General features: G+C 37.6%; 1 protein-coding gene across 1 annotated transcript in view; it reads left to right on the forward strand.

Moving 5' to 3' along the window:
- Window positions 1-22830, forward strand: part of MSH4 (mutS homolog 4) — an 88651-nt gene extending 65821 nt beyond the window's left edge. Inside the window, exons 16-20 of the mRNA XM_036348457.1 lie at window positions 3071-3189; window positions 8184-8312; window positions 14349-14523; window positions 16052-16140; window positions 22636-22830. Of these exons, the coding sequence (XP_036204350.1) occupies window positions 3071-3189; window positions 8184-8312; window positions 14349-14523; window positions 16052-16140; window positions 22636-22830 (707 nt within the window). The remainder of the gene's footprint in view (window positions 1-3070; window positions 3190-8183; window positions 8313-14348; window positions 14524-16051; window positions 16141-22635) is intronic.
- The last annotated feature ends 717 nt before the right edge of the window (window positions 22831-23547 follow it).

The following is a 23547-nucleotide window of genomic DNA, read 5'->3' on the forward strand; positions in this document are numbered from 1 at the left end:
CTGTCCCAGAGGCTCCTTACACTATGCTCGCATTTTTGGATTCTTTTTTCATTTTGCTTTTCCGGTTGGGTGTTTTTTGCTTCCTCGCATTTCAAATCATTGACTTGATTCTTGCGCTCCTCTGGTCTGCTGTTGGGAGTCTGTATAATATTCGTTATTTCAGTCCGTGTATGCTTAATTTCTAGTTGGTTCCCCAATATAAGATCGAGGGTCTTATTAGTTTTCTTGTAGATCTCATTAAGTTTATCGGCGGCTTCTAAACATTTCTTGAGAGACCTTAAAAGTGTGGTTCTGAACTCTATATCTTCCATTGACAATTTTGTCCTATTTCTTTGTCTCCGCATTTTGTTATGCTTCCTTGGCGCACCCCCTAGTGGTCTTTGTTCGCAGTCTTATAGTTAAATCTTGATTGTTGTAGCTAATTCCAGGGAGGGTTTGACCTCCAGGCCAAGTGGCTATGAGAATCAGCTGTGTCAGCAGTGAGAGAACTTCTGTCCTCTAGGGAGGTGCTAATCTAGCCTTTGCCTGAGGCTATCCGGCAAAAGCCTCTGTGCAGGGCTTGGGCAGGGCGGGTCGCACAGGATCAACAGGGTGGGCCGGAGAGAGCAGTTATGGCGGCTCTCAGTCCTGTCCCCAGGGGCTCTGCCTCTCTGAGTCCCAGCACCCGCTGCAAAGCTCAGAGAGAAAGCTGCACTCGCTCTGACCGAAGCCAGACAGTCCCGCTTCTCCCGTTTGAGTCTGGGTCCCTAAAGACTCGCCCGTATCTGGAGCTCAGAGTCTGCGACTCCCTCCCGATTGAAAACGCCAACCGCGCCCTCCACCGCCAGCCCGCTCCGCGCACTCCGCACCTCAGAATTTGACTTCAGCACTGCGCCTCCTCTGAGTGTCCGTGTGCGTTTCTCTTTCCTCCTAGTTGTAGGACTTCCACTCAGCCAGCGTTCCTGTGGTTCTGGGTGATGTCCCTTCCGTTTTTTGGTTTCACTTTTGAAGTAGTTGTTCAAAGCAGCAAACTCCGGCGTTAACCTATGCCGCCATCTTGGTTCTCCTCTTTCTCTCTCCTTTATGTAACACTTTTTCCTACTGACTCATCATTTATAAACTTTTCTTTCTTCCTTATTTCCTACTTCTGTTCCATTATCCTTCTTCCCATCTTTCTTTTACCCTCCCTCCCTCCCCACATTCCTTCTTTCCTTTATCTTTACCCCCCCTACCTCCCCCTTTCCTTCCTTCCCACCTTAATGTTTTTCTTCACTTCCTCCCTCAGACCTGCTTTGCTCCGTCTCCCATTTCTTCCTTCTTCCCATTCTCCTTTTAAGGTCTACTGACTCCCCTTTAAAACTTTTCTTCCCTGCCTCTTTCTCTCTCATCCTACTTTTCCCATATGTTCTTCTCTACTTACTTCCACTGTTTTAATATCTATCTATCTATCTATCTATCTATCTATCTATCTATCTATCTACCTACCTAATTATTCACTATCATTTATCTTTTTTCTTCTCTGACTCCTACTTTTAAAATCTGTCCCTAGTACACAACTATACTTGATTTTCATTATACCTCCTACAGTTCACTCATACATCCTCTTTCCTTCTTTAACTCTGCTCTCTCCTGACTCCTTTATAAAGTTCTTCCCTCCCTCCTTCCTTTCTTAAAGTTTCCGTTGGGGGGGGTGTTAGCCCCCAGCCCAGGGCTCAGCCCCAGCCAGGTGTTTGCCGCTCCCCCTTCCCGGCCTCCCCACCGCCGTCTTGCTCCCATTCCCTGCCTGGGATGCCTGGCCCAGTGAGGGTGGCCAAGGCCCTCATGGCCCGGGCGCTGCTGCTGCCGGGAAGCAGGGGCGCCTCTGCCCAGAAGTCCTCAGACCATCCACCACTCCATCCTGGACCTGTGGGTGCCTCTGCACTGGGGGACACAGCCTGCCCACCCCCCACCCCCCCCCGCCCAAGGTCACCACCTCCTCCTGCGTGCAGCCCCACATTTCCTTTCCTTTTCCATTTCTGCATCTTTTTTTGGTTCCCTTTCTGTATTTCTGTTTCTCCTCTTGCCAGTCTGCATGCAGACCTGCCTTCCTCTCCCTCTCCTTTCTTATCCCCTCCTGTCTATCCTAGCCTACCCCAGGCCTTGCAGCTGCCTGAGCAGAGGGCGGGGATGCAGCCTGCAGATCCAATCATGATGTGAAGCTGTAATGGATAATTTGCACATTTCTCTATTATTAGTATAGTAATAGTAGAAGTAGTATCCTGACTTTTGCCTTCTTTTCCTACTACTTTTTATTTCTCGGAGGTAGATCCTATTCTCCATCCTTACCTTTGTTTTAAATCCTTAACTAATACTAGTATAGCTGTGTTTTTATTTACTCCCATTATTTCACCATTTTGTCTATGTAGAATTCTGTATACTTGATACTTTTCCCATTCAACTCTTTGTATGTTTTTATCTTATGATTTCAGAATGTATTTTATATGCCATTTCATAGTGAAGTAGTTGTATTAATCAGAATTGTTTTCAAAAGATGAACATTTTAGATTAGTTACCCTGATCACTTCTCAGGCAGAAATCATCTCGTAAATGAATATTCAACTTTTAAAAGAAGTATTTTGCTTTCATTCTGATTGTGTGTATTTCTGTACACTTTTATTAACAGATATTTAAAAATATATTTTTCTATAATGATTTTATTAACTTTAGCTTTATAAGCATTTTCCTCAAATTTTCATACTTTGAATGTTCTTTATCATCTATTATTTAAAAATTTTATCACTTTTATAACAAACCTTTCTAATGTACTTGAGTATACACTATTTTATTTAAACTTCCAAATAACTTTGGACAATAGGTAGGGCAAATATTCTATTTTATATATGAAAAAGACTGGGAGAATTTAAGTGCTGTCCAAGGTTATACAATAAATAACATAGCTGGGACCATGTTTTCTAACTCCGTATCCAGGGGTTTTTTCACCACATAATTCTTAGGTAGGCTAGTAAATAACCTGAGGTGATGGAAAGTACAAAATGTTAGTACTTATATTTTACAAAAATATTTCTGTTTATTTTTATCTTATATTTTACAGGATCATATGTTCCAGCAGAATATTCTTCCTTTAGAATTGCTGAACAGATTTTTACAAGAATCAGTACTGATGATGATATAGAAACAAATTCATCAACTTTTATGAAGGAAATGAAAGAGGTACCCAAACTAAACTTTTCTTATGTTAAAAAAATTGAATTCTGCTGCTAATAGTCAATGATCATGTAAGAAAGTATTCTTAAACTAAAACATGCAGATGTGCTTATACTACCCTGCAAGAGCCAGAGGGCAGTCAAAGACAACTTCCTAATTTCTGTCTTATGTGGAAATGGAAATTAATGTTTAATAATAAAATACAGTTTTAAAAAAAAAAAGCTAGTGTTATTGAATGATAAAAACGTGCATTCATGTTTTGGTATGGGAGATATGAATTACTTGTTCAGGAACAATTTGCTTAGTATCTATTCCTCTTAGGTTTAGTTTTAAAATAAAAGATCACTGTGTTTAAAAATCATCCTATATTCTGTGCTCTTATAGAATTTTCACTTCCTGTAAAAAAGTATGTATCATCACCTATTTCTTTTTTTTAAAAATTATTTTAGCCAACTTTTATTTATATCAAAGTGCTATCGTTGAATAGCATAAATCATCAAATATTGCTAAAAGTAATTTTTACAAAACAGCAGCCCCTTCTGTTCACCTTCCTACCCCCATTATCCACCAAGCAACCAACTTTAATTTTATTAGCTACTTTCTTGGATTTTACTTTAAGTTAAATTAAATCTTTATTTTTCAGATTATTACAGTTGTTCCTCTGTTCCCCCCCCCCCCCGATAGCTCCCCTCCACCTGGTTCCCCTCCCACCGTCTGCCCTCCCCCCTCCCCCATGGTCCTCCTTCATAGGTGCATGATTTTTGTCCAGTCTCTTCCTGCATCCCCCACACCCCTTTCCCTCCCAAGAATAGTCAGTCCACTCCCTTTCAATGCCCCTGATTCTATTATAATCACCAGTTTATTCTGTTCATCAGATTATTTATTCACTTAATTTTCAGATTCGCTTGTTGATAGATGTGTATTTGTTGTTCATAATTTGTATCTTTACCTTTTTCTTCTTCTTCCTCTTCTTAAAGAATACTTTTCAGCATTTCATTATAATACTGGTTTGGTGGTGATGAACCCCTGTAGCTTTTCCTTATCTGTGAAGCTCTTTATCTGACCTTCAATTCTGAATGATAACTTTGCTGGATAAAGTAATCTTGGTTGTAGGTTCTTGCTATTCATCACTTTGAATATTTCTTGCCACTCCCTTCTGGCCTTCAAGGTTTCTGTTGAGAAATCAGCTGACAGTCGTATGGGTATTCACTTGTAGGTAATTGACTGTTTTTCTCTTGCTGCTTTTAAGATTCTCTCTTTGTCTTTTGCTCTTGTCATTTTAATTATGATGTGTCTTGGTGTGGTCCTCTTTGGATTCCTTTTGTTTGGGGTTCTCTGCGCTTCCTGGACTTGTAAGTCTATTTCTTTGACCAGGTAGGGGAAGTTTTCTGTCATTATTTCTTCAAATAGGTTTTCAATATCTTGCCCTCTCTCTTCTTCTGGCACCCCCATAATTCAGATGTTGGTACGCTTGAAGCTGTCCCAGGGGCTCCTTACACTATCTTTGTATTTTTGGATTCTTTTTTCATTTTGCTTTTCCGGTTGGGTGTTTTTTGCTTCTTCGTATTTCAAATATTTGCCTTGATTCTTGCGATCCTCTGGTCTGCTGTTGGGAGTCTGTATAATATTCTTTATTTCAGTAAGTGTATACTTAATTTCTAGTTGGTCCTTTATCACAACATCAAGGGTCTCACTAGATTTCTTGAGGGTCTCATTAAGTTTATTGGCGGTTTCTAGAAAATTCTTGAAAAACCTTAAAAGTGTGTTTTTGAACTCTATATCCAGTAGTTTGCTTTCCTCCATTTCTGTCATTTGTGTCCTGTTTCTTTGTCTCGGCATTTTTTATGCTTCGCTGTGTCGATAGAGTGGCTTTCTGTGCTAAGTGTCTTATAGGGCCCAGTGGCTCAGCCTCCCCAATTACCTGAGGTAGACACTCTTGGTGCACCCCCTTGTGGGCTTTGTGCACAGTCTTGTTGTAGTTAAGCCTTGATTGTTGTAGGTAACACTGGGAGGGATTGACCTCCAGGCCAATTGGCTGTGAGAATCAGCTGTTTCTGCAGTTGGAGAACTGGCTTCTGGATCTCTAAGGAGGTGCTAATCTAGCTTCTGCCTGAGGCTACTCGTCAGAAGCCAGCTGTGAAGCAAGTTGCCCTGGGGCCTTGGGCCAGCTGCAGTTTGTTAAGTAATTTTCAGATTACAAAGGGCTGGGCCTTTCATATGCAAAAGCCTCAGTACATGGCTTGGGCGGGGCGGGGTCCCAGGGGATCAACAGGGTGGAGCGAGCAGTTATGGCTGCTCTCAGTCCTGCCCTCAAGGGTCCCCGGCAATCGCTGTGAGCACCTCTGAGAGAAAGCTGCCCTCGAGTTCCGACCGATGCCAGTCAGTTTCTCCTGTATGAGTCTGGGTCCCCAGAGACTTGCCCGGAACTGGAGCTCAGAGCTTGAGACTCCGTCCCAATTGAAAAAGACAACCGGGTCCTCAGCTGCCAGCCCTCTCCTCATGCACCTCCACACCTTTATATTTTACTTCCCCACCACACCTCCTCTGAGTCTTGGTATGCTTTTCTCTTTCCTTCTAGTTTTAGAATTTCCACTCAGCCAGCCTTCCTGTGGTTCTGGATGATGTCTGTTCTGTCTTTTAGTTGTATTTTTGAATTTGTTGTGGGAGGTAGCAATTTCCGGTGTTTACCTATGCCGCCATCTTGGTTTCTCTCACCTATTTCTTATCTGAGAAAATCTCAAGTAGGCTTGAAGGGCTAAAGCAGTGGTTGTCAACCTTGGCTGCACATTAGAATCACCTGGGAATCTTTTTAAAATCCTGATTTCTGGGCCTCATCCTCTGGAAATTCTGTTTCTTTGTTACTAATGTTGTGGCCCCACCCCATAACAAAGAAACAGAATTTCTGGAAGATGAGGCCCAGAAATCAGGATTGTAAAAAGATTCCCAGGTGATTCTAATGTGCAGCCAAGGTTGACAACCACTGGGCTAAAGGAATGCAGTATAGCTCTTGGCCTACTTTTAATAGTTAGGAATTATTTAATCACTATACAGTTGGCTAATTTTCTGTAGACATATAATTATTGAATATCTATGGGGTAATATAGCAATGTATTAGGTGCTCCAAGTTACATTTTTATTATTTATTTATTTTTTAATGGAATACATCACTTCTTAGTTATTTTTAAATATATTCTTATTGATTTCAGAGAGGAAGAGAGAGATAGAAACATCAATGATGAGAGCGAATCATTGATCGGCTGCTTCCTGCACACCCCACACTGGGAGTGGAGCCCACATCCTGGGCATGTGCCCTGACCAGGATTCAAACTGTGACCTCCTGATTCATAGGTCAATGCTCAACTACTGAGCCTCACCAGGTGGGCTCTAGTTATAATTTTAAATAGTTCTAGCTCTCAAGAAGCTTAGTACTATAGCAAGGTAAAATGGCCATGAAGGTTACTATTGTGCTATTACATAACAAAGGTGGTATTCTGTTTTTTGAGAAGGAAGTTAATAATCTTCAGTGGAGAAGGAACATATTTGTTAATTAAAGTCTTGATCTTTGTTGGGCATGAATTTAAATTTATTTGTTTAACCAGGAATCAATTGACTTGGATTGGATGCTTTTCCCAAAAATTTTCTTACTATCTTTACAAGCTATAAAGAAGTTACAATTAGTTTGAGATATAGTTTTGAGTATTTTATGACAATTGATTAATCATTTGTGGAGAAGGAAATGACCATCTTTCTGCTTTATTTAAACATTTAATTCATTGCTTTGCTTGTTCCATTGTATCTAAAACGTCAATATTTTTTTTTTTTTTTTTTTTTTTATTGCTTAAAGTATTACAAAGGGTATTACATATGTGTCCATTTTATCCCCCCGCCCTAGACAGTCCCCTAGCCTCCCCTATCCCCCCATGTCTTATGTCCACTGGTTATGCTTCTATGCATGCATACAAGTCCTTTAGTTGATCTCTTACCCCCCTACCTCCTGCCCCGCAACCCTCCCCGGCCTTCCTGCTGCAGTTTGACAATCTGTTTGAGGGAGCTCTGCCTCTGTATCTATTATTGTTCAAAAGTTTATAATGGTCTCTATTATCCATGAATGAGTGAGATCATGTGGTATTTTTCCTTCATTGACTGGCTTATTTCACTTAGCATAATGCTCTCCAGTTCCATCCATGACGTTGCAAATGGTAAGAGTTCCTTCCTTTTTAGAGCAGCATAGTATTCCATCGTGTAGATGTACCACAGTTTTCTAATCCATTCATCTACTGATGGGCACTTAGGCTGTTTCCAGATCTTAGCTATGGTGAATTGTGCTGCTATGAACATAGGGGTGCATATATCCTTTCTGATTGGTGTTTCTGGTTTCTTGGGATATATTCCTAGAAGTGGGATCACAGGGTCAAATGGGAGTTCCATTTTCAGTTTTTTAAGGAAACTCCATACTGTCTTCCATAGTGGCTGCACCAGTCTGCATTCCCACCAGCAGTGCACAAGTGTTCCTTTTTCTCCACATCCTCTCCAGCACTTGTCGTTTGTTGATTTGTTGATGATAGCCAGTCTGACAGGTGTGAGATGGTACCTCATTGTTGTTTTGATTTGCATCTCTCGGATGATTAGTGACTTTGAGCATGTTTTCATATGTCTCTTGGCTTTCTGAATGTCCTCTTTTGAAAGGTGTCTATTTAGGTCCTTTGCCCATTTTTTGATTGGATTGTTTATCTTCCTTTTGTAAAACGTCAATATTTTTTAGATGCTGGTTATTTATTCTTTTGTCTATTTATTCTTTTTGACACATATGCTTATGTCTGTGTACACATAAGCTATGCTATTGGAGTTATTGGTCATGAGAGTTTTAGAACACAGTATATTAGTTTCTGCTCAGTTGAATTTCTCTATAAAAATATATTTCAGATGAACAAATAGACTGAATTTTTTCTATGATAGTTATAACTGGTTATAATGAGTAATATTAAAATTATATTTTTCAGATAGCATATATTCTCCATAATGTTAATGACAAATCACTAATATTAATTGATGAACTTGGCAGAGGTACTAATACAGAAGAAGGTATTGGCATTTGTTATGCTGTTTGTGAATATCTGCTGAGCTTAAAGGTATTCTCTATTTTTAGTATATTAGTTTTGAGCCCTTTTTTGATGTGTCCTTTACTTATCACGATTGGATTTTACAGGCACCTATAAATAGCTCTTTAAACAATTTTAGATAATGAAAAGTACTATAGCATTTATATTTTTGTTTTTTTACTTCTGATGGAAGTAGGAATGGTTGGTACAATCAATAGTCATGATGTAGACAAGGAAAGGAGCAAATAAAAAACCACAAATAATGTTAAAACGAGTCACTTGCGAAACATGAATGCATTTCAGTAATGGTCTTCATGTGTAATAGCATTGACTGTGATGTCACAGCATGAAATAGAACCAGGCATTAGAGGTCACTTTATGGAAAATCTATTTACCTGACAGTCCATTCCTTTAAAGAAAATGTTTTTTTCCAAAAATCAATTATATAAAACAAGCTATGACTTTTGCTCTATTATTAAGTTAATTTGTGAAGTACCTTTTAGATCATCATTCAAATTATATTCAGATATGAAAAAATTTGAATAAAAATATTTTTCCATTTCTAAACTGCCGGAAGCCGGTCCATCCTTGTTGCTTGACACAGTCGCTGCAGGATAGAAACATCTGCACAGCATATGTTTCAAGGGACCTGGCGTATATAGCATACTGTTCTTAATATGTTTGCTCCCCTTAGCGCTGTGTGTTTTAACCAAGGTCACCTCTCCGAGAAAGGTGGTTTCCCCAGGTAGGGATTTTTCCCTGAAGTTAGGGAGGGGATGAAACTCCTTAACTAAGTGCCAGGCGGGTAGTTAATCACTTTAACTACAAACAATCATGCTTAAGCTACATAATCTTTACTCCCTGGAATGGAGATAAGAAACGCCCTAACCTTTGTAATAGAAATTGACAGGATTAAAATCAACTGGTATAGATATGGATGTAACAAGACAATAAACAGCAGAACCTCTCTGGAGATCCAGACCAGAACTTGGCTGGAGATCCTGGCTGGAGATCCTGGCTAGGCTGCTGATCAACTGAACATTGTCTCCGTGTCCTTCCTTCTTCGCCGACTCCGTCTACGCCTTTGGGAACCCCTGGACCTACTGGGGTTGGACCCCGGCACTAAACTACCTCAAAAAAACATCCCTAAGATGGGAGTCCATAATGATTTATTATGCCTTAATATACCTTAAATGAGATTTCATAATGATTTATTATATAGAATAAGAAAAATATTATTTTATACTTAAAGTTATGTGATGAGTCAAAAGTAACATTGGATAACATATTGGTTCTATGGTTTCTGGAATGGACTCTGTAATATGATTAATTAAGATACTCATGACTCTATTTCCAGGAGTAAAGAAAGCACTGTTAATCCTGGCAATAGAAATATGCAAAATATCACCATTGGATACTCTTAATCACTTATGAGAAGCAAGGAACTGGGTGACTGTATATATGATACCTACAAATATTTTTTGCAAACTAAGGAGTCTAATGAGATTGGCTGGTTGCTCCTAATGTTTTTGGACAAAATGGGGAAAGAAAAGGAGGCAATCAGGAATTGAAATGCCTGCATAAATCTCTATATACATGACCTGAAAGCTTCTATTTGTGTCCTTAAGGGGCATGTGCCTCTTACCTCCTGTCTTACACCTCAGGACTGAGATTCTGAAAATACAACCGAGATCTCATCCCGTAACTGGCTGAATTACAATGCAAGTTGAACTCTTAGCCATATGGTAGCAATTCTATTATTAAAGTGAGAGCATTGGTTAGGAAGAAATGGGATCCTGAAAGTTGGAAGGGGGACATGTGGGAAGACTTTAATGAAGCTGGGAGCATTGAGCCTCTAAATTCTTTTTTAAAATATATTTTTATTGATTTCAGAAAGAGGAAGAGAGAGAGAGAGAGAGTAGAAACATCAATGATGAGAGAGAATCACAGATTGGCTGTCTCCTGCACGCCCCTACTGGGGATTGAATCCTGGCATGTGCCTGACTGGAAATTCATGGGTCGATGCTCAACCACTGACCACCACCAGCTGGGCTGAACCTCTAGATTCTGATGAGTCTTTTTTTTTTTTTTTTTAAATATATTTTATTGATTTTTTACAGAGAGGAAGGGAGAGAGATAGAGAGTTAGAAACATCAATGAGAGAGAAACATCGATCAGCCGCCTCCTGCACACCCCCTACTGGGGATGTGCCCGCAACCCAGGTACATGCCCTTGACCGGAATCGAACCCGGGACCTTTCAGTCTGCAGGCCGACGCTCTATCCACTGAGCCAAACCGGTTTCGGCCTGATGAGTCTTTTTTGCCAGTGGAAGATGCCTCTCTACCATAAGTGGGAGTAGCTTTGCCACCCCATCTGTGCAGATTTACTCTGCTTTGCCTGGAGAAACCGTAATGGCCTCCCCTGACGCAGTTGTTGTGTAAGACAATGCTGATTTTCCTTAGGATCCATTTGTAGCAACCTTCATAATAGGATACAGGTCCTAGCAGGTCCCTAAGGGTAAAGTACAACTTATGGCTGATGAGGAGGGACACTATACTTCCAAAGAACTACTTGAGTTTTCTAATTTATACAGATAGAAATCTGGAAAACATGTGTGGAACTGGATATTAAGGATATGGTATAATGATAGAAAGAATATAAAGTTGGATCAGACTGAATTTATTAATAGGGACTTGCTAGGCAGAGTCCCTATTAATCAATGTTGCAACTTGGGATGTTTGGTTGGTTGATTGAGACATGAACCAAAAGGTCGCCCGTGGTGAGTTGGAAGTGTTGGATCTGCCTTGTTTTAATATAGAGCTCTTGATATAAGAAATGTCTAAACCTGTAGAGAATTTTTATAAGGGTTTATTTTAGCCAAACTGACATGTGCTGGGGAGAAAGATCTCAAATGCTCTGGGTAATAGCAGTTTTAAAGTTTCCTTTATGCATTTTAAATTAAGAGGGAACATAAAGAAGATTACATGAAGGTGGGGAAAAAAACAAGGTGAGGTTGGATTACAGAATAGTTAAAATTTTATGATTTCTTGAGGGTTAATACTATGATATTTCAGGGGTATTACTTTTTATATTTCAAAGGTGTGTTAACCTAGATGCACAGGAACAATTGACTGCTGGCTTAAAACCTTTTTACTAAAGGCAATATAGGCCAGAGGTCTGACTACCCATCAGGACCTGCCCAGTTAGGAATTTATGATCAGATGCCCTGTGTGGTTACTTTCCATCCATAGAATAAGTGTTTCAAAGGCTTAGGGAGATAAGAATGTTATTGTAGATTTATTATTTAAGGCCCACTCACCCACCCTAGACAGGGCCAAAAGACATATCTTTCACCATGACTGGGAGAAATAAATTTGTGAGGAGAGCCCCGACATCCTTGAAGAGCTCTGATAGCTTTTCTCTATAGGCCAGTCCTTGCAGTGGAAAGTGTAGTTATTGAATTGGGAATCCTAAATACAAGGAAGTAATTGGATCTCAGGGTTGCAGGAGCCAATTGGTAGCACTCAACCACCAAAGGTAAGGTTGGTGTGGCTACCAAAACAGACAGTAGAGTCAAAGCAGCAATCAGAGTAAGTCTTGACTTGGGAAGATCTGTGACATTGGCTGGTTGATCATGGTGTCTCTAGAGGTAAAAGAGATAGGAAATTTATTAAATTCTTAATCTGTGTAAGCATAAAAGTTTTAGGTCAAGTGAACAAAGGTCTATCGAATTATAAAAACAGAGTCAGGTGATAAATGGAGTTTTAGCTCAGGTCTATCTCATACTGGGCCCAGTGGGTTCCCAGCCCATCCTGTGGTTAGAGGAGGTACAGAGGTGAAAGATGCAAAGGTGGTGATTTCCACCACATCTCCATTACACTCACATATTTGGTCTGAGCAGAAGACAGATGGATCATAACCTTATCCATGTGGTGACTGTAATTGCAGCTGCTGTATCAGATGAGGTCTCACTGCTTGAGTAAATTAACGTATCCCCTGGTACCTGGGATGCAGCTAATTGGTCTAGCCCAGTGGTTGGCAAACTGCGTCTCGCGAGCCACATGTGGCTCTTTGGCCCCTTGAGTGTGGCTTTTCCACAAAATACTGACTTCTGCGCATGGGCCACGAAGTTTCAATCGCACTGTATGTGCGCGCCCACATGTGGTATTTTGTGGAAGAGCCACACTCAAGGAGCCAAAGAGCCGCATGTGGCTCGCGAGCCGCAGTTTGCTGACCACGGGTCTAGCCAATGTTTTTTCCTCTATATCTGTCAATCAAGACCACCAGAAACAGATTGCTTTCAGCTGGCAATGTCAACAATATACCTCCAACTTGAGGGGTATATCAGCTCTCTAACTCTATGTCATAATTTCGTTTGCAAGGACTTTGATCACTTTAACCTGCCACAAGATATTACACTGGTCCATTACATTGATTACATTATGATAATTGGATCTAGTAAGCAAGAAGTAGCAACTACTCTAGATTTATTGGTAAGACATCTGTGTGTCAGATGGGGGAAATAAATCTGACAAAAGTACAGGGGCCTTCTATCTCAGTGAAATTTCTGATCACTGATTCTAGGGATCCAGTGTGTAGGGCATATGTTATGATATTCCCATGTTGAGGTGAAGTATAAGTTGTTACATCTGGCCCCTCCAACTCTTGTTACATCTGGCCCCACCACCTTCCATAGTTGATATCCATTTGCCAGTCAAATATTTTATCTTAATGTCTTAATATTGTAATTTTCCACTAATAACCTATTTAGTTGCTCACTGGTAATGTCTTAAACTTAATCAACTATTCAAATTTCTTTCTGCTTTAGTAACTCTGGGTAAGAAACCATGTGCTGGTCATAAGTCACTTGAATTACCTCCATCAAAATCAACTTAGGGGAAAAAAAAGTTTCCTGGGGCCCCACATTACAGCTCCTGATTGAGAATTTCAGGGAGATAAGCACCAAGAATGTGCATCTTTAACAAGCTCCCCAGATGATTACTAAAGTTTGAGAATCATTGTCCTAAACAATTTTCTCAAAAACTTAAAACCTTTTCCTGGCCAATGTAGCTCAGTTGTTGAGTATCGATCTATGAACCAGGAGGTCACAGTTGGATTCCTGATCAGGGCACATGCCTGGGTTGCATATGCCCGGGTTCAATTTCCAACGTGTGTGTGTGTGTGTGTGTGTGTGTGTGTGTGTGTGTGTGTGTGTGTGGCGGCGGAGTGGGGGGGCATGAAGGACGCAGCTAATCAATGATTCTCATCATTGATGTTTCTATCTCTCCCTCTCCCTTCCTCTCTGAAATCAATAAAAATATATTTTTAAAAAACCACTTAAGCCCTAACCTGTTTGGCTCAGTGGATAGAGGATCAGCCTGCGGACTGAAGGATCCCAGGTTCGATTCCGGTCAGGGGCATGTACCTTAGTTGCAGGCACATCCCCAGTAGGAGGTGTGCAGGAGGCAGCTTATCGATGTTTCTCTCTCATTGGTGTGTCTAATTCTCTATCCCTCTCCCTTCCTCTCTGTAAAAAATCAATAAAAAATATTTTTTTAAAAAAACAAAACAAAAACCACTTAAAAGCTTTGCAATTTCAAATACCTAAGACTATCCATTGAGTCCATTGTTCACAAACTATTTATATGGAGGGAAGATACTTTTAAAGTAGTTTTTTTTTTTTAAAGTTGAGGGAAATACTGATTTTGTTAATGGATTACTTCTCTAATAAATGATTACCGAAGTTAATAGCTTTATTTCTGATAAACTTTACCTTTTCAATATCTTTAGACTCTTCTTTTAGGATTTCATTTTTGGATTTGTTTTCTTTCCCATAATGTAACATAATTGTGTATGTATAAACATAATAAACATGTTCTTCCTTGAATATAAATTTTTGAAACATTTAAAAATGAATTGACCATGTTAGACTTAAAGTTACTAGTTTCATTCTTACTTTTCTGCTAAGCTACTTGAAAAACAGAGCTAAATTTTATGTTAAAGTTGTTAAAATAGAATTTTATTATTCATTAAAAAGTATTAAAATTCATTATTATATATTCTAGGCATTCACACTGTTTGCCACACATTTCTTGGAATTATGCCATATAGATGCCATGTATCCTAATGTAGAAAACATGCATTTTGAAGTTCAACATGTAAAGAATACCTCAAGAAATAAAGAAGCAATTTTGTATACGTACAAACTCTCTAAGGGATTCACAGAAGAAAAAAATTATGGTAATACATAAGGAAAGTTTATCTATATACTGAAACTCTATATGTTCTTCTTCTCCCCTTTACTTGGCTGTCAATCTAAGTAACTTTCCCTCTCAATCTTTTGAGTGCTTATATGCTCTAAAACTGGTTTATATGTCAAACTTCTATTTTATATGTTCATTTTAAAACTTATATTAACCAGTAACTGTAGAATTATAACACATGAAGGCCCCAGAAGTATTAGTGTCTATCCTTAGGAAAATGTACTTTAGTTTATATTTGCAAGTTAGATAATGAATTGAAAATTATGTGTTTCTTACACTCTTTCAGTAACAGGGTTCTTTTTCTGTATTCTTCAGAGTCTAGGAACTTGATAATTAAATCTAAAGTCTTAAAATGGGGTATATTACCAAAGCATATGATATTCATAAACTTGATTACATATTTTCCCTCTACATTATTTTTGACATGTGTGAAATCTCATGGATTCAGAGAATTTTCAATTGACCTATACATAAAACATTCCAAAAATTATTTTAGCTGTAAATGTGACCCTTGTAAGAGGGGAAAAAATCATTTTTTTTTTTTTTTTACCATTTGAAATTTAATTTGTATCAGATGTTTAATCTTTATAAGCCTCAACTTTATTAAATGGGATAATTTTCCACATATGTGGGCTTGTGAAGATTAAATGAATTATCAAATATGAACTAGTATAGTGCCTAGCAATTATTAACTTCTAAGTAAATATTATATGCTTCTATTGCCTCTAAAAAATAAATACAATAAATTTTTAGCATACAGTAGAAAGCATATATGGCATCCTATATAATAAAGAGCTAATTAGACTGGGCAGCAGAACAACTTTCTGGGATGACCTTCGACCAGTGGCGGGGGGGGGGGGGGGGAGCGGGGCCATGAGGCAGCTGGACTGATGTGGTAGCCAGGGCTGCTGTGAGGGCCAAGGTGGCAGCCGGGGCTGCGAGGGCTGAGACCCTTGCATGAATTTCTGTGCGTCAGGCCTCTAGTTTATACAGTTAAATTAAGGTCTGAGAGCATGAGACTACTAGTTGGTACTTTGAATTTGCATGAAGAGTAATCACCTACCATTCTATATTCTGAGAAATTCCTCTCTCATTGATCTGCTAGCTAGAGGAACATTCAGCTGTATGGTGATCTCTGTGACTAAACATTCTCTTCCCTTGTAAAACTTATATATACTTGGACCTTCTGTTACCAACTGCATTTGTAGCTGGTCAATGTTATTACTATTTTTCAATTTTCTAATTGCCTCTTTTCCTTTGCTAACATGTTTTCCTATATCACAGAAATATCTTCAGAGATTTTATCTAATATGTCTTGCATATGTAATTAAATATAATAATATGGAAAGTTGAACTTTGGAAAACTTAATTTTGAGAATTGTCTAGTAGTTCAGAAATGTATATGAATGGAATTTTAAATATCTGAGAAAAGATTAATACTGGTTAAAAGAAACCTAATGACACTAGCAAGAATAATATTGAAGCCCCATTGCTTATAATTTTAGGATTAAAAGCTGCAGAGGTGTCATCACTCCCACCATCAATTGTCTTGGATGCCAAAGAAATCACAACTCAAATTACCAGACAAATTTTGGTAAGAAACTTTTTAGCAATAAGAATTGTTTTTCAAATTTAAGGATACTTCTAGTGTATATGTTTATAATGGCCTTGGATTTAAGTATATAATAATTAAAATATTTAAAAGAATCCTCTTTACTTCTCAAAACATTTTGGGTTTTGTTCATTATAGCCTTTTCCTTTATTTTATTTTTTAAATTAAATCTTTATTGTTCAGATTAGTACAGTTGTTCCTCTTTTTTCCCCCCATAGCTCCCCTCCACCTGGTTCCCACCCCACCGTCTGCCCTTACCCCCATCCCCCACTGTCCTCATCCATAGGTGCACGATTTTTGTCCATTCTCTTCCCGCACTCCCCACACCCCTTTCCTCCCTGAGAATAGTCAGTCCACTCCCTTTCAATGCCCCTGATTCTATTATATTCACCAGTTTATTCTGTTCATCAGATTATTTATTCACTTGATTGTTAGATTCACTTGTTGATAGGTGTGTATTTGTTGTTCATAATTTGTATCTTTACCTTTTTCTTCTTCTTCCTCTTCTTAAAGGATACCTTTCAACATTTCATATAATACTGGTTTGGTGGTAATGAACTCCTTTAGCTTTTTTCTTATCTATGAAGCTCTTTATCTGACCTTCAATTCTGAATGATAGCTTTGCTGGATAAAGTAATCTTGGTTGTAGGTTCTTGCTATTCATCACTTTGAATATTTCTTGCCACTCCCTTCTGGCCTTCAAGGTTTCTGTTGAGAAATCAGCTGACAGTAGTATGGGTACTCCCTTGTAGGTAATTGACTGTTTTTCTCTTGCTGCTTTTAAGATTCTCTCTTTGTCTTTTGCTCTTGTCATTTTAATTATGATGTGTCTTGGTGTGGTCCTCTTTGGATTCCTTTTGTTTGGGGTTCTCTGCGCTTCCTGGACTTGTAAGTCTATTTCTTTGACCAGGTAGGGGAAGTTTTCTGTCATTATTTCTTCAAATAGGTTTTCAATATCTTGCCCTCTCTCTTCTTCTGGCACCCCCATAATTCAGATGTTGGTATGCTTGAAGTTGTCCCAGAGGCTCCTTACACTATCCAGGCTAGAGGGAGAAACGCGCTCAGTAGGAACTAGAGCCTCAGAGAAAGACTGCCCCCCAAAATCCGTGGCTGTTGGGATCAGTGTAGCCCTCGAATGTGGAAGGGGGTCCACAGGGCTGCTGGCAGGAGGGGATTCTAGATATTAACCCACAGCTGGATTGGACCCAGAAAGGCAGCCTGAAGTACTGTACCGGCTGTGCAGGGTGGCGCACAGAGTCATGCACAGAGCCAGAGTAGAGAGGCCTTTTATCCCAGGATATTAAGACAGAAACATTGCCACCCTGGGGCTGTAGCAGAAATTGTAAACACAACTAAAAAAAGACTGAGAACCAAAGAGAGCAGAGAGATCCGCCTGCTTGAAAATAGGGTGTGGCTTACGACACCAGGGAACTTCAATACTGTGCTGAATACCTGCAAGGAAAAAGACGTGCCAAGCAGAACAGTGGAGGAAGTGAACCAACCACCTTCACTACCTCACATTTTTATTTTTTATCTTTTACTTAAGAAACACATTTTTTTCTCTCATTCGATTTTACCTTATTTTTATTATATTTTTATTTTTAACTGTTAGTATTAATACTATTATTTTACCCTTTTTAAAAAGTTTTATTTTATGTTATTTTTTCTTTATTTTATTTTATTTTATTTTATTTTATTTTATTTTATTTTAGGATTAGTGTTATGCATTGTATTTTGATTTTCCCTTTAGCATTATTTTACTCTATCTCAATTTTTCCTTTATGCCAATACTCTATCACTTTTCCCCTTTTTTTGTCCTGTTTCTCTTACCCTGTTCCTGCTTTAGTTTTTCTCTATCCTTTCTTTTTACTCCCTGTTAAAAATTGATCTTACTCACACATCTAATTTCCTCTCCTCTGCTCCAAACCCATACACACTTCTCTCTTCACTTTCTTCACTATCTAAATTCTTTTTCTTTTTTTTTCCTTTTTCTTTCTTTCTGTCTTGTTGTTGTTTGTTTGATTATTGGTTAGTTTTTTTGTGTGTTTTTTTGCTTCTGGTTTTCCTCTCCTCACTTGTTCTCTTCTTCTACTAATAGCTTAACTATTTCCAATCACCAACTCAGGCCTATCTACTCTCTATCCTCCTTTTCCAATAGTAAACAAATACATAGATAAATAGATTAAAGAAGGAGGAAAATTTTATATATATAAAATATATATATAAATTTTCTTTTATATATATATATTTCAATATATATATGTTTTTTCTTTTCTTGTATTTAGTTTTTAACTTTTCTTCTTATACAGCCATTCTCTTTCTAACTCCTCTATACTGAATTGTGAGTATTTCCCCATTCAATCAATTTCTTGACCTTACCTCCTGGAAATAAGCTCTTCCTCCTCAGATTCATCTGGGTGTTTGTTGTTTGCATTTTTTGGATTAGTTGTTTTATTGGCATTTTCCCTCATATACATATTTTTTTTCTCTTTTCTCTTACATTTTTTCTTTTTCTCAATATCATTTTTGCACTAATCTCTATTCCCTAATTCTCTTTTCTCTGGTGGTCACCTTTATTTGGGGTATTAGTATTGTGAAAACATTTGTGTTTGGTGCCCTGTGCGTTGTGTCTTGTGTTGTATTTTGTGCCTTTAAGTCAATGCAGGAGAGAGAGAGCTACATAACCAGAAACCCTGAGAGGAGCGATCATAGGGGGACAAAGAAACAGCCCACATAAGAAAGAAAAGGAGGCATCACCAGAAAAGGAAGTAAGTGAAATAGAGGCAAGCAATATGTCAGAGAAAGAATTCAGAGAAATGGTCAAAAGGTCGCTGAAAAGGATGGAAGACAAATTAAACAATATATGTAAAAACCAAGAGAAAATGAAGAAGAACCAAGAAGAAATGAAAAATGACATTACTGCAATAAAGAACTCAATAGAAAGCATCAACAGTAGACTAGAAGAAGCAGAGGACCGCATCAGTGAGCTAGAAGGCAAGGCAGGAAAAAATACCCAAGCAGAGCAGCATCTAGAAAAAAAACTTAAAAAACAGGAGGAGAGCCTAAGGGAACTTTGAGCCAACATGCACCAAAACAACATTTGCATAATAGGGGTGCCAGAAGGAGAGGAAATTTAGCAAGGTATAGAAAACCTGTTTTAAAAAGGAATGACAGAAAACTTCCCTGATATCTGGAAACAAAAACTCACACAAGTCCAAGAAGCTCACAGAGTCCCAAACAAGATGAACCCGAAAAGATCGACTTCAAGAAACATTATAATTAAATTGGCAAACACCAACAACAAAGTAAGAATCTTAAAGGCTGCCAGAGAGAGACAGAAAGTTACCTACAAAGGATCTCCTATCAGTCTATCGACTGACTTCTCAATACAAACACATCAGGCTGGAGGGAATGGAATGAAATATACAAAGTCATGCAAAGGAATGATCTGAATCCACGAATGCTGTACCAAGCAAGGCTATCAATCAAAATTGAGGGTGAAATCAGGAGCTTCATAGACTAAGAAGGACTAAGGGAGTTTATTACCACCAAACTATCAATGCAAGAAATGCTAAAGGCTAACTGGTTTGGCTCAGTGGATAGAGTGTCAGCCTGCAGACTCAAGGGTCCCAGGTTCGATTCAGGTCAAGGGCATGTACCTTGGTTGTGGGCACATCCCCAGTGGGGAGTGTGCAGGAGGCAGCTGAATCGATGTTTCTCTCTCATCGATGTTTCTAACTCTTTATCCCTCTCCCTTCCTCTCTGTAAAAAAATCAATAAAATATATTTAAAAAAAAGAAATGCTAAAGGGTCAGCTGTAAAAAGAACAAATAGGAATGGGAGAAGGAACACAGGCATAAAGAATAAAAATGGCAACAAACAAGTAACTATCAATAATAACTTTAAATGTAAATGGATTAAATGCCCCAATAAAAAGACATAGGGTAGCTGAGTGGATAAGAAACCATGATCCATATATCTGCTGTCTACAGGAAACCCACCTCAGAACAAAGGACTCACATAGACTGATAGTGAAGGGATGGGAAAAGGTTTTTCAAGTGAATGGAAATGGAAAAAAGCTGGGGTAGTATTTCTTATATCGACAAATTAGACCTCAAAGTGAAGGCCATAACAAGAGATAAGGAAGGCCACTTCATAATACGAAAGGGAGTAATTCAACAAGAAGATACAACTATGATAAACATATATGCACCCCATACAGGAGCACCCAAATACATAAAAAAACTTCTGGAGGATATCAAGGGAGAGATTGACAGCAATACAGTCATAGTAAGGGACTTTAATACCTCACTAACACCACTGGAAAAATCATCTAAACAAAAAATTAGCAGAGAAACATCAGTCCTAAATGCTTATTAGATCAGATGGAATTAATTTACATCTTCAGAACATTCCACCCCAAAGCCACAGAATATGCATTCTTCTCAAGTGCACATGGGTCATTTTCAAAGATAAACCACATATTGGGGAACAGGCAAAGTCTCTTCAAATTCAAGAAGATAGAAATCATATCAAGCATCTTCTCAGATCACAATGGCATAAAACTAAATATCAACTGTAATAAAAACAATAAAAAAATCAAACACCTGGAGGCTGAATAGCATGCTTTAAAACAATGATTGGGTTACCAAAGAGATCAAAGAAGAAATAAAAAGCATCATGGGAAGAAATGACAATGAAAGCGCAACAATCCAAAATCTATGGTTCACAGTGAAAGCAGTCTTCAGAGAGAAGTTCATAGCTGTACAGGCCTACCTCAAAAAACAAGAAACAATGGCAATAAATTATCTAACCCTACAACTCAAAGAGTTAGAAAAAGAGGAACAAGAAAAGCCCAGCGTAAGCAGAAGGAAGGAAATAATAAAGATCAGTGCTTACTACCCCAGCCTTACACAATATTACTTAACTATATAACCTACATTTCTGCCATATTTAATTATCATTTTGTTGTTCTGACCTGATTGTATAACTAACTTACTTCCTTCCCTCCTTCCTTCCTGCCTCTCTCTCTCTCTCTCTCTCTCTCTCTCTCTCATTTATAAATATTTTAAAGTTAAATTTATTGATTTATTGGGTTGACATTGGATAATAAGATTATATAACTGTACCATGCTTTTAATGTGTCTTCTCTAGGTGTTTCCTTTGTCCAGAATATCCTTCCTTCTAAACTTTTCTTGTCTATCAAGATTGATTCCAAATACCCTATCATATTCACACTTTTCTTTATCTGAGCTCTTCTTCGTTTGAGCATTTTGTATTCTCTAATGGGACTCATCATAATTACATCATTAGTTGCTTATAAATATGTCTTTTACATTATAAGACTGATCTTGAGTTCATTATCATATCAGGTAGACATTTTTGTATCTCCTATAGGTATACTAGTAAATACAAGGTATGGGGCTCAGAATATAGATAACAATGGATATTCAATAACTACTTGTTATTTAAATAATAAACTGATAGTTGATTAATGTATTAAATAGGTACATGGGTAAATATATGATAATCTTATTCTACTCACAAAATCATATTTATTTTTCCTATAGTGAAAGTAGAATAATATCTGGAATTGCTTGCTATTAGGAAAGAGTTGAGGGATTTTATTTCCCTTAGTAAAAAGAAACTCACTAAGACTTTGCATACACAGTTAACATTGAAAATGCTGGTTCCCCTATCTAGGTCAGGCAAAAAGTGAATGAAGAATTTTCTAGCTGTACCTCCAACCCTGAAGTATTATTCAAGGACTGAATATATAAAGATCTTACAAAGAATTTGAAAATTGCCATTATAAACATTATTTCTTGGGTATCCTTAAATAGTTTGTTGAAAATCAAGGCATAATTTTAAGTAGCTAATTATGTTGCTTATTTTTAAATTGTAATTTGCCTTTCAGGCAGTATTTTCTCTTAGGCTCTAGCAGTTTTTATATATGAACTCTCTTGAGGGACAAGCAGTTTATTGATGACCCATTCTTTCCACCAGCTTATCTGTTGGGGGATTAATATAGGAGATAGCAGAGTGGTACTCTTGGGTGACAATTGAAATTATGAATACTGAATAGCAATGAGCAGTGCTCTTTTCCCATACCTTTTTAATGAGAAAGTGTTTGTTGAACATAACTCTGGTGGATTTTCTATTGTTTTCTGGTATTGTGTTGAGATAGTTGACCTACTTAGCAGATTTTTCTTTTAATTGAAAAGTGATTTTCAAGGTTATAAGAATCTGTCATAAAGTTGTAAATACTCTTGAGAACTTTTATTCTCCAAAATAATATATCTTTATTTCTTCTCATATATTCTTGCTAGTTGGATGGAATTGATTTAGTTGAAGGGATTTGCTAACCCATGAATTCTATATTTCTATTAAAAGATATAGAAAATTACTAAAATTTTAATATTAGAATCATGGTAGTCATATTTTAAATTATATATATATGTATTTTTTCAATGATAGCAATATCAAAGAAGTACTCCTGAGATGGAGAGACAGAGAGCGGTGTACCATCTAGCTACTAGGCTAGTTCAAACTGCTCGAAACTCTCGGTTGGATCCAGACAGTTTACGAACATATTTAAGTAATCTCAAAAAGAAGTACGAAGCAGAGTTTCCCAAGGCTGAGCAAGTTTCAGGAAGGACTGAAGAAGAATAACAATTCACATCTTATAGAATTCATTTTTCCCAAGAGCAAAAGAAGATATTTTTATAATTTTATATTTTAGTTGACAATTACTTTATATTAACCTTAGAATTATCATTCTCTATGTATTCTGTTTAAGAAAATATTTGTTATTTTTACCTAACAATGGGAACAATTTAAAGGATTGATTTTTAGGGGGAAAAAGTATGAGATGATACTTTTTTTTTCATTTATGAAAACTTACATTATTATTTTAAGTTTATTGGTAAAGTTATGGTTTAAGATGTTATTATAAATATCTTAGTTTAAAAAAACAAGTTTCTTTTTATGTCTGGAAACTTATGTGAGTTTTTTACATGCTACTCTAAAACAATAATACCTTATGTCTCAATAAATTTTTACTTAGTATCCAAAATTCTAATACTAGATGCTTCTGAAATTAGTTAGAATGATATTGGGGATTTTAAAGTATTCTTTTTGATATTCAGTATAGTGTATATTTGTGAAAATAAACACATAGGCCTGTGTAATGCAGGGAGTGTTTCCCAATAGCCAGGTGTGCCATTTTGTACTCACCAACCTTTCTTCTTTTTTATATTTTCATTTTTGGCCATTTTAGGTGAGTTAACCAAGGCTGCAGAAAAGTAATATCAATTTCTTTTTTTTTTTTAATATTTTATTGATTTTTTACAGAGAGGAAGGGAGAGGGATCAAGTGTTAGAAACATCG

The sequence above is a fragment of the Myotis myotis genome, unplaced genomic scaffold (assembly GCF_014108235.1).
Source record: "Myotis myotis isolate mMyoMyo1 unplaced genomic scaffold, mMyoMyo1.p scaffold_m19_p_2, whole genome shotgun sequence".
Lineage (NCBI taxonomy): Eukaryota > Metazoa > Chordata > Mammalia > Chiroptera > Vespertilionidae > Myotis > Myotis myotis.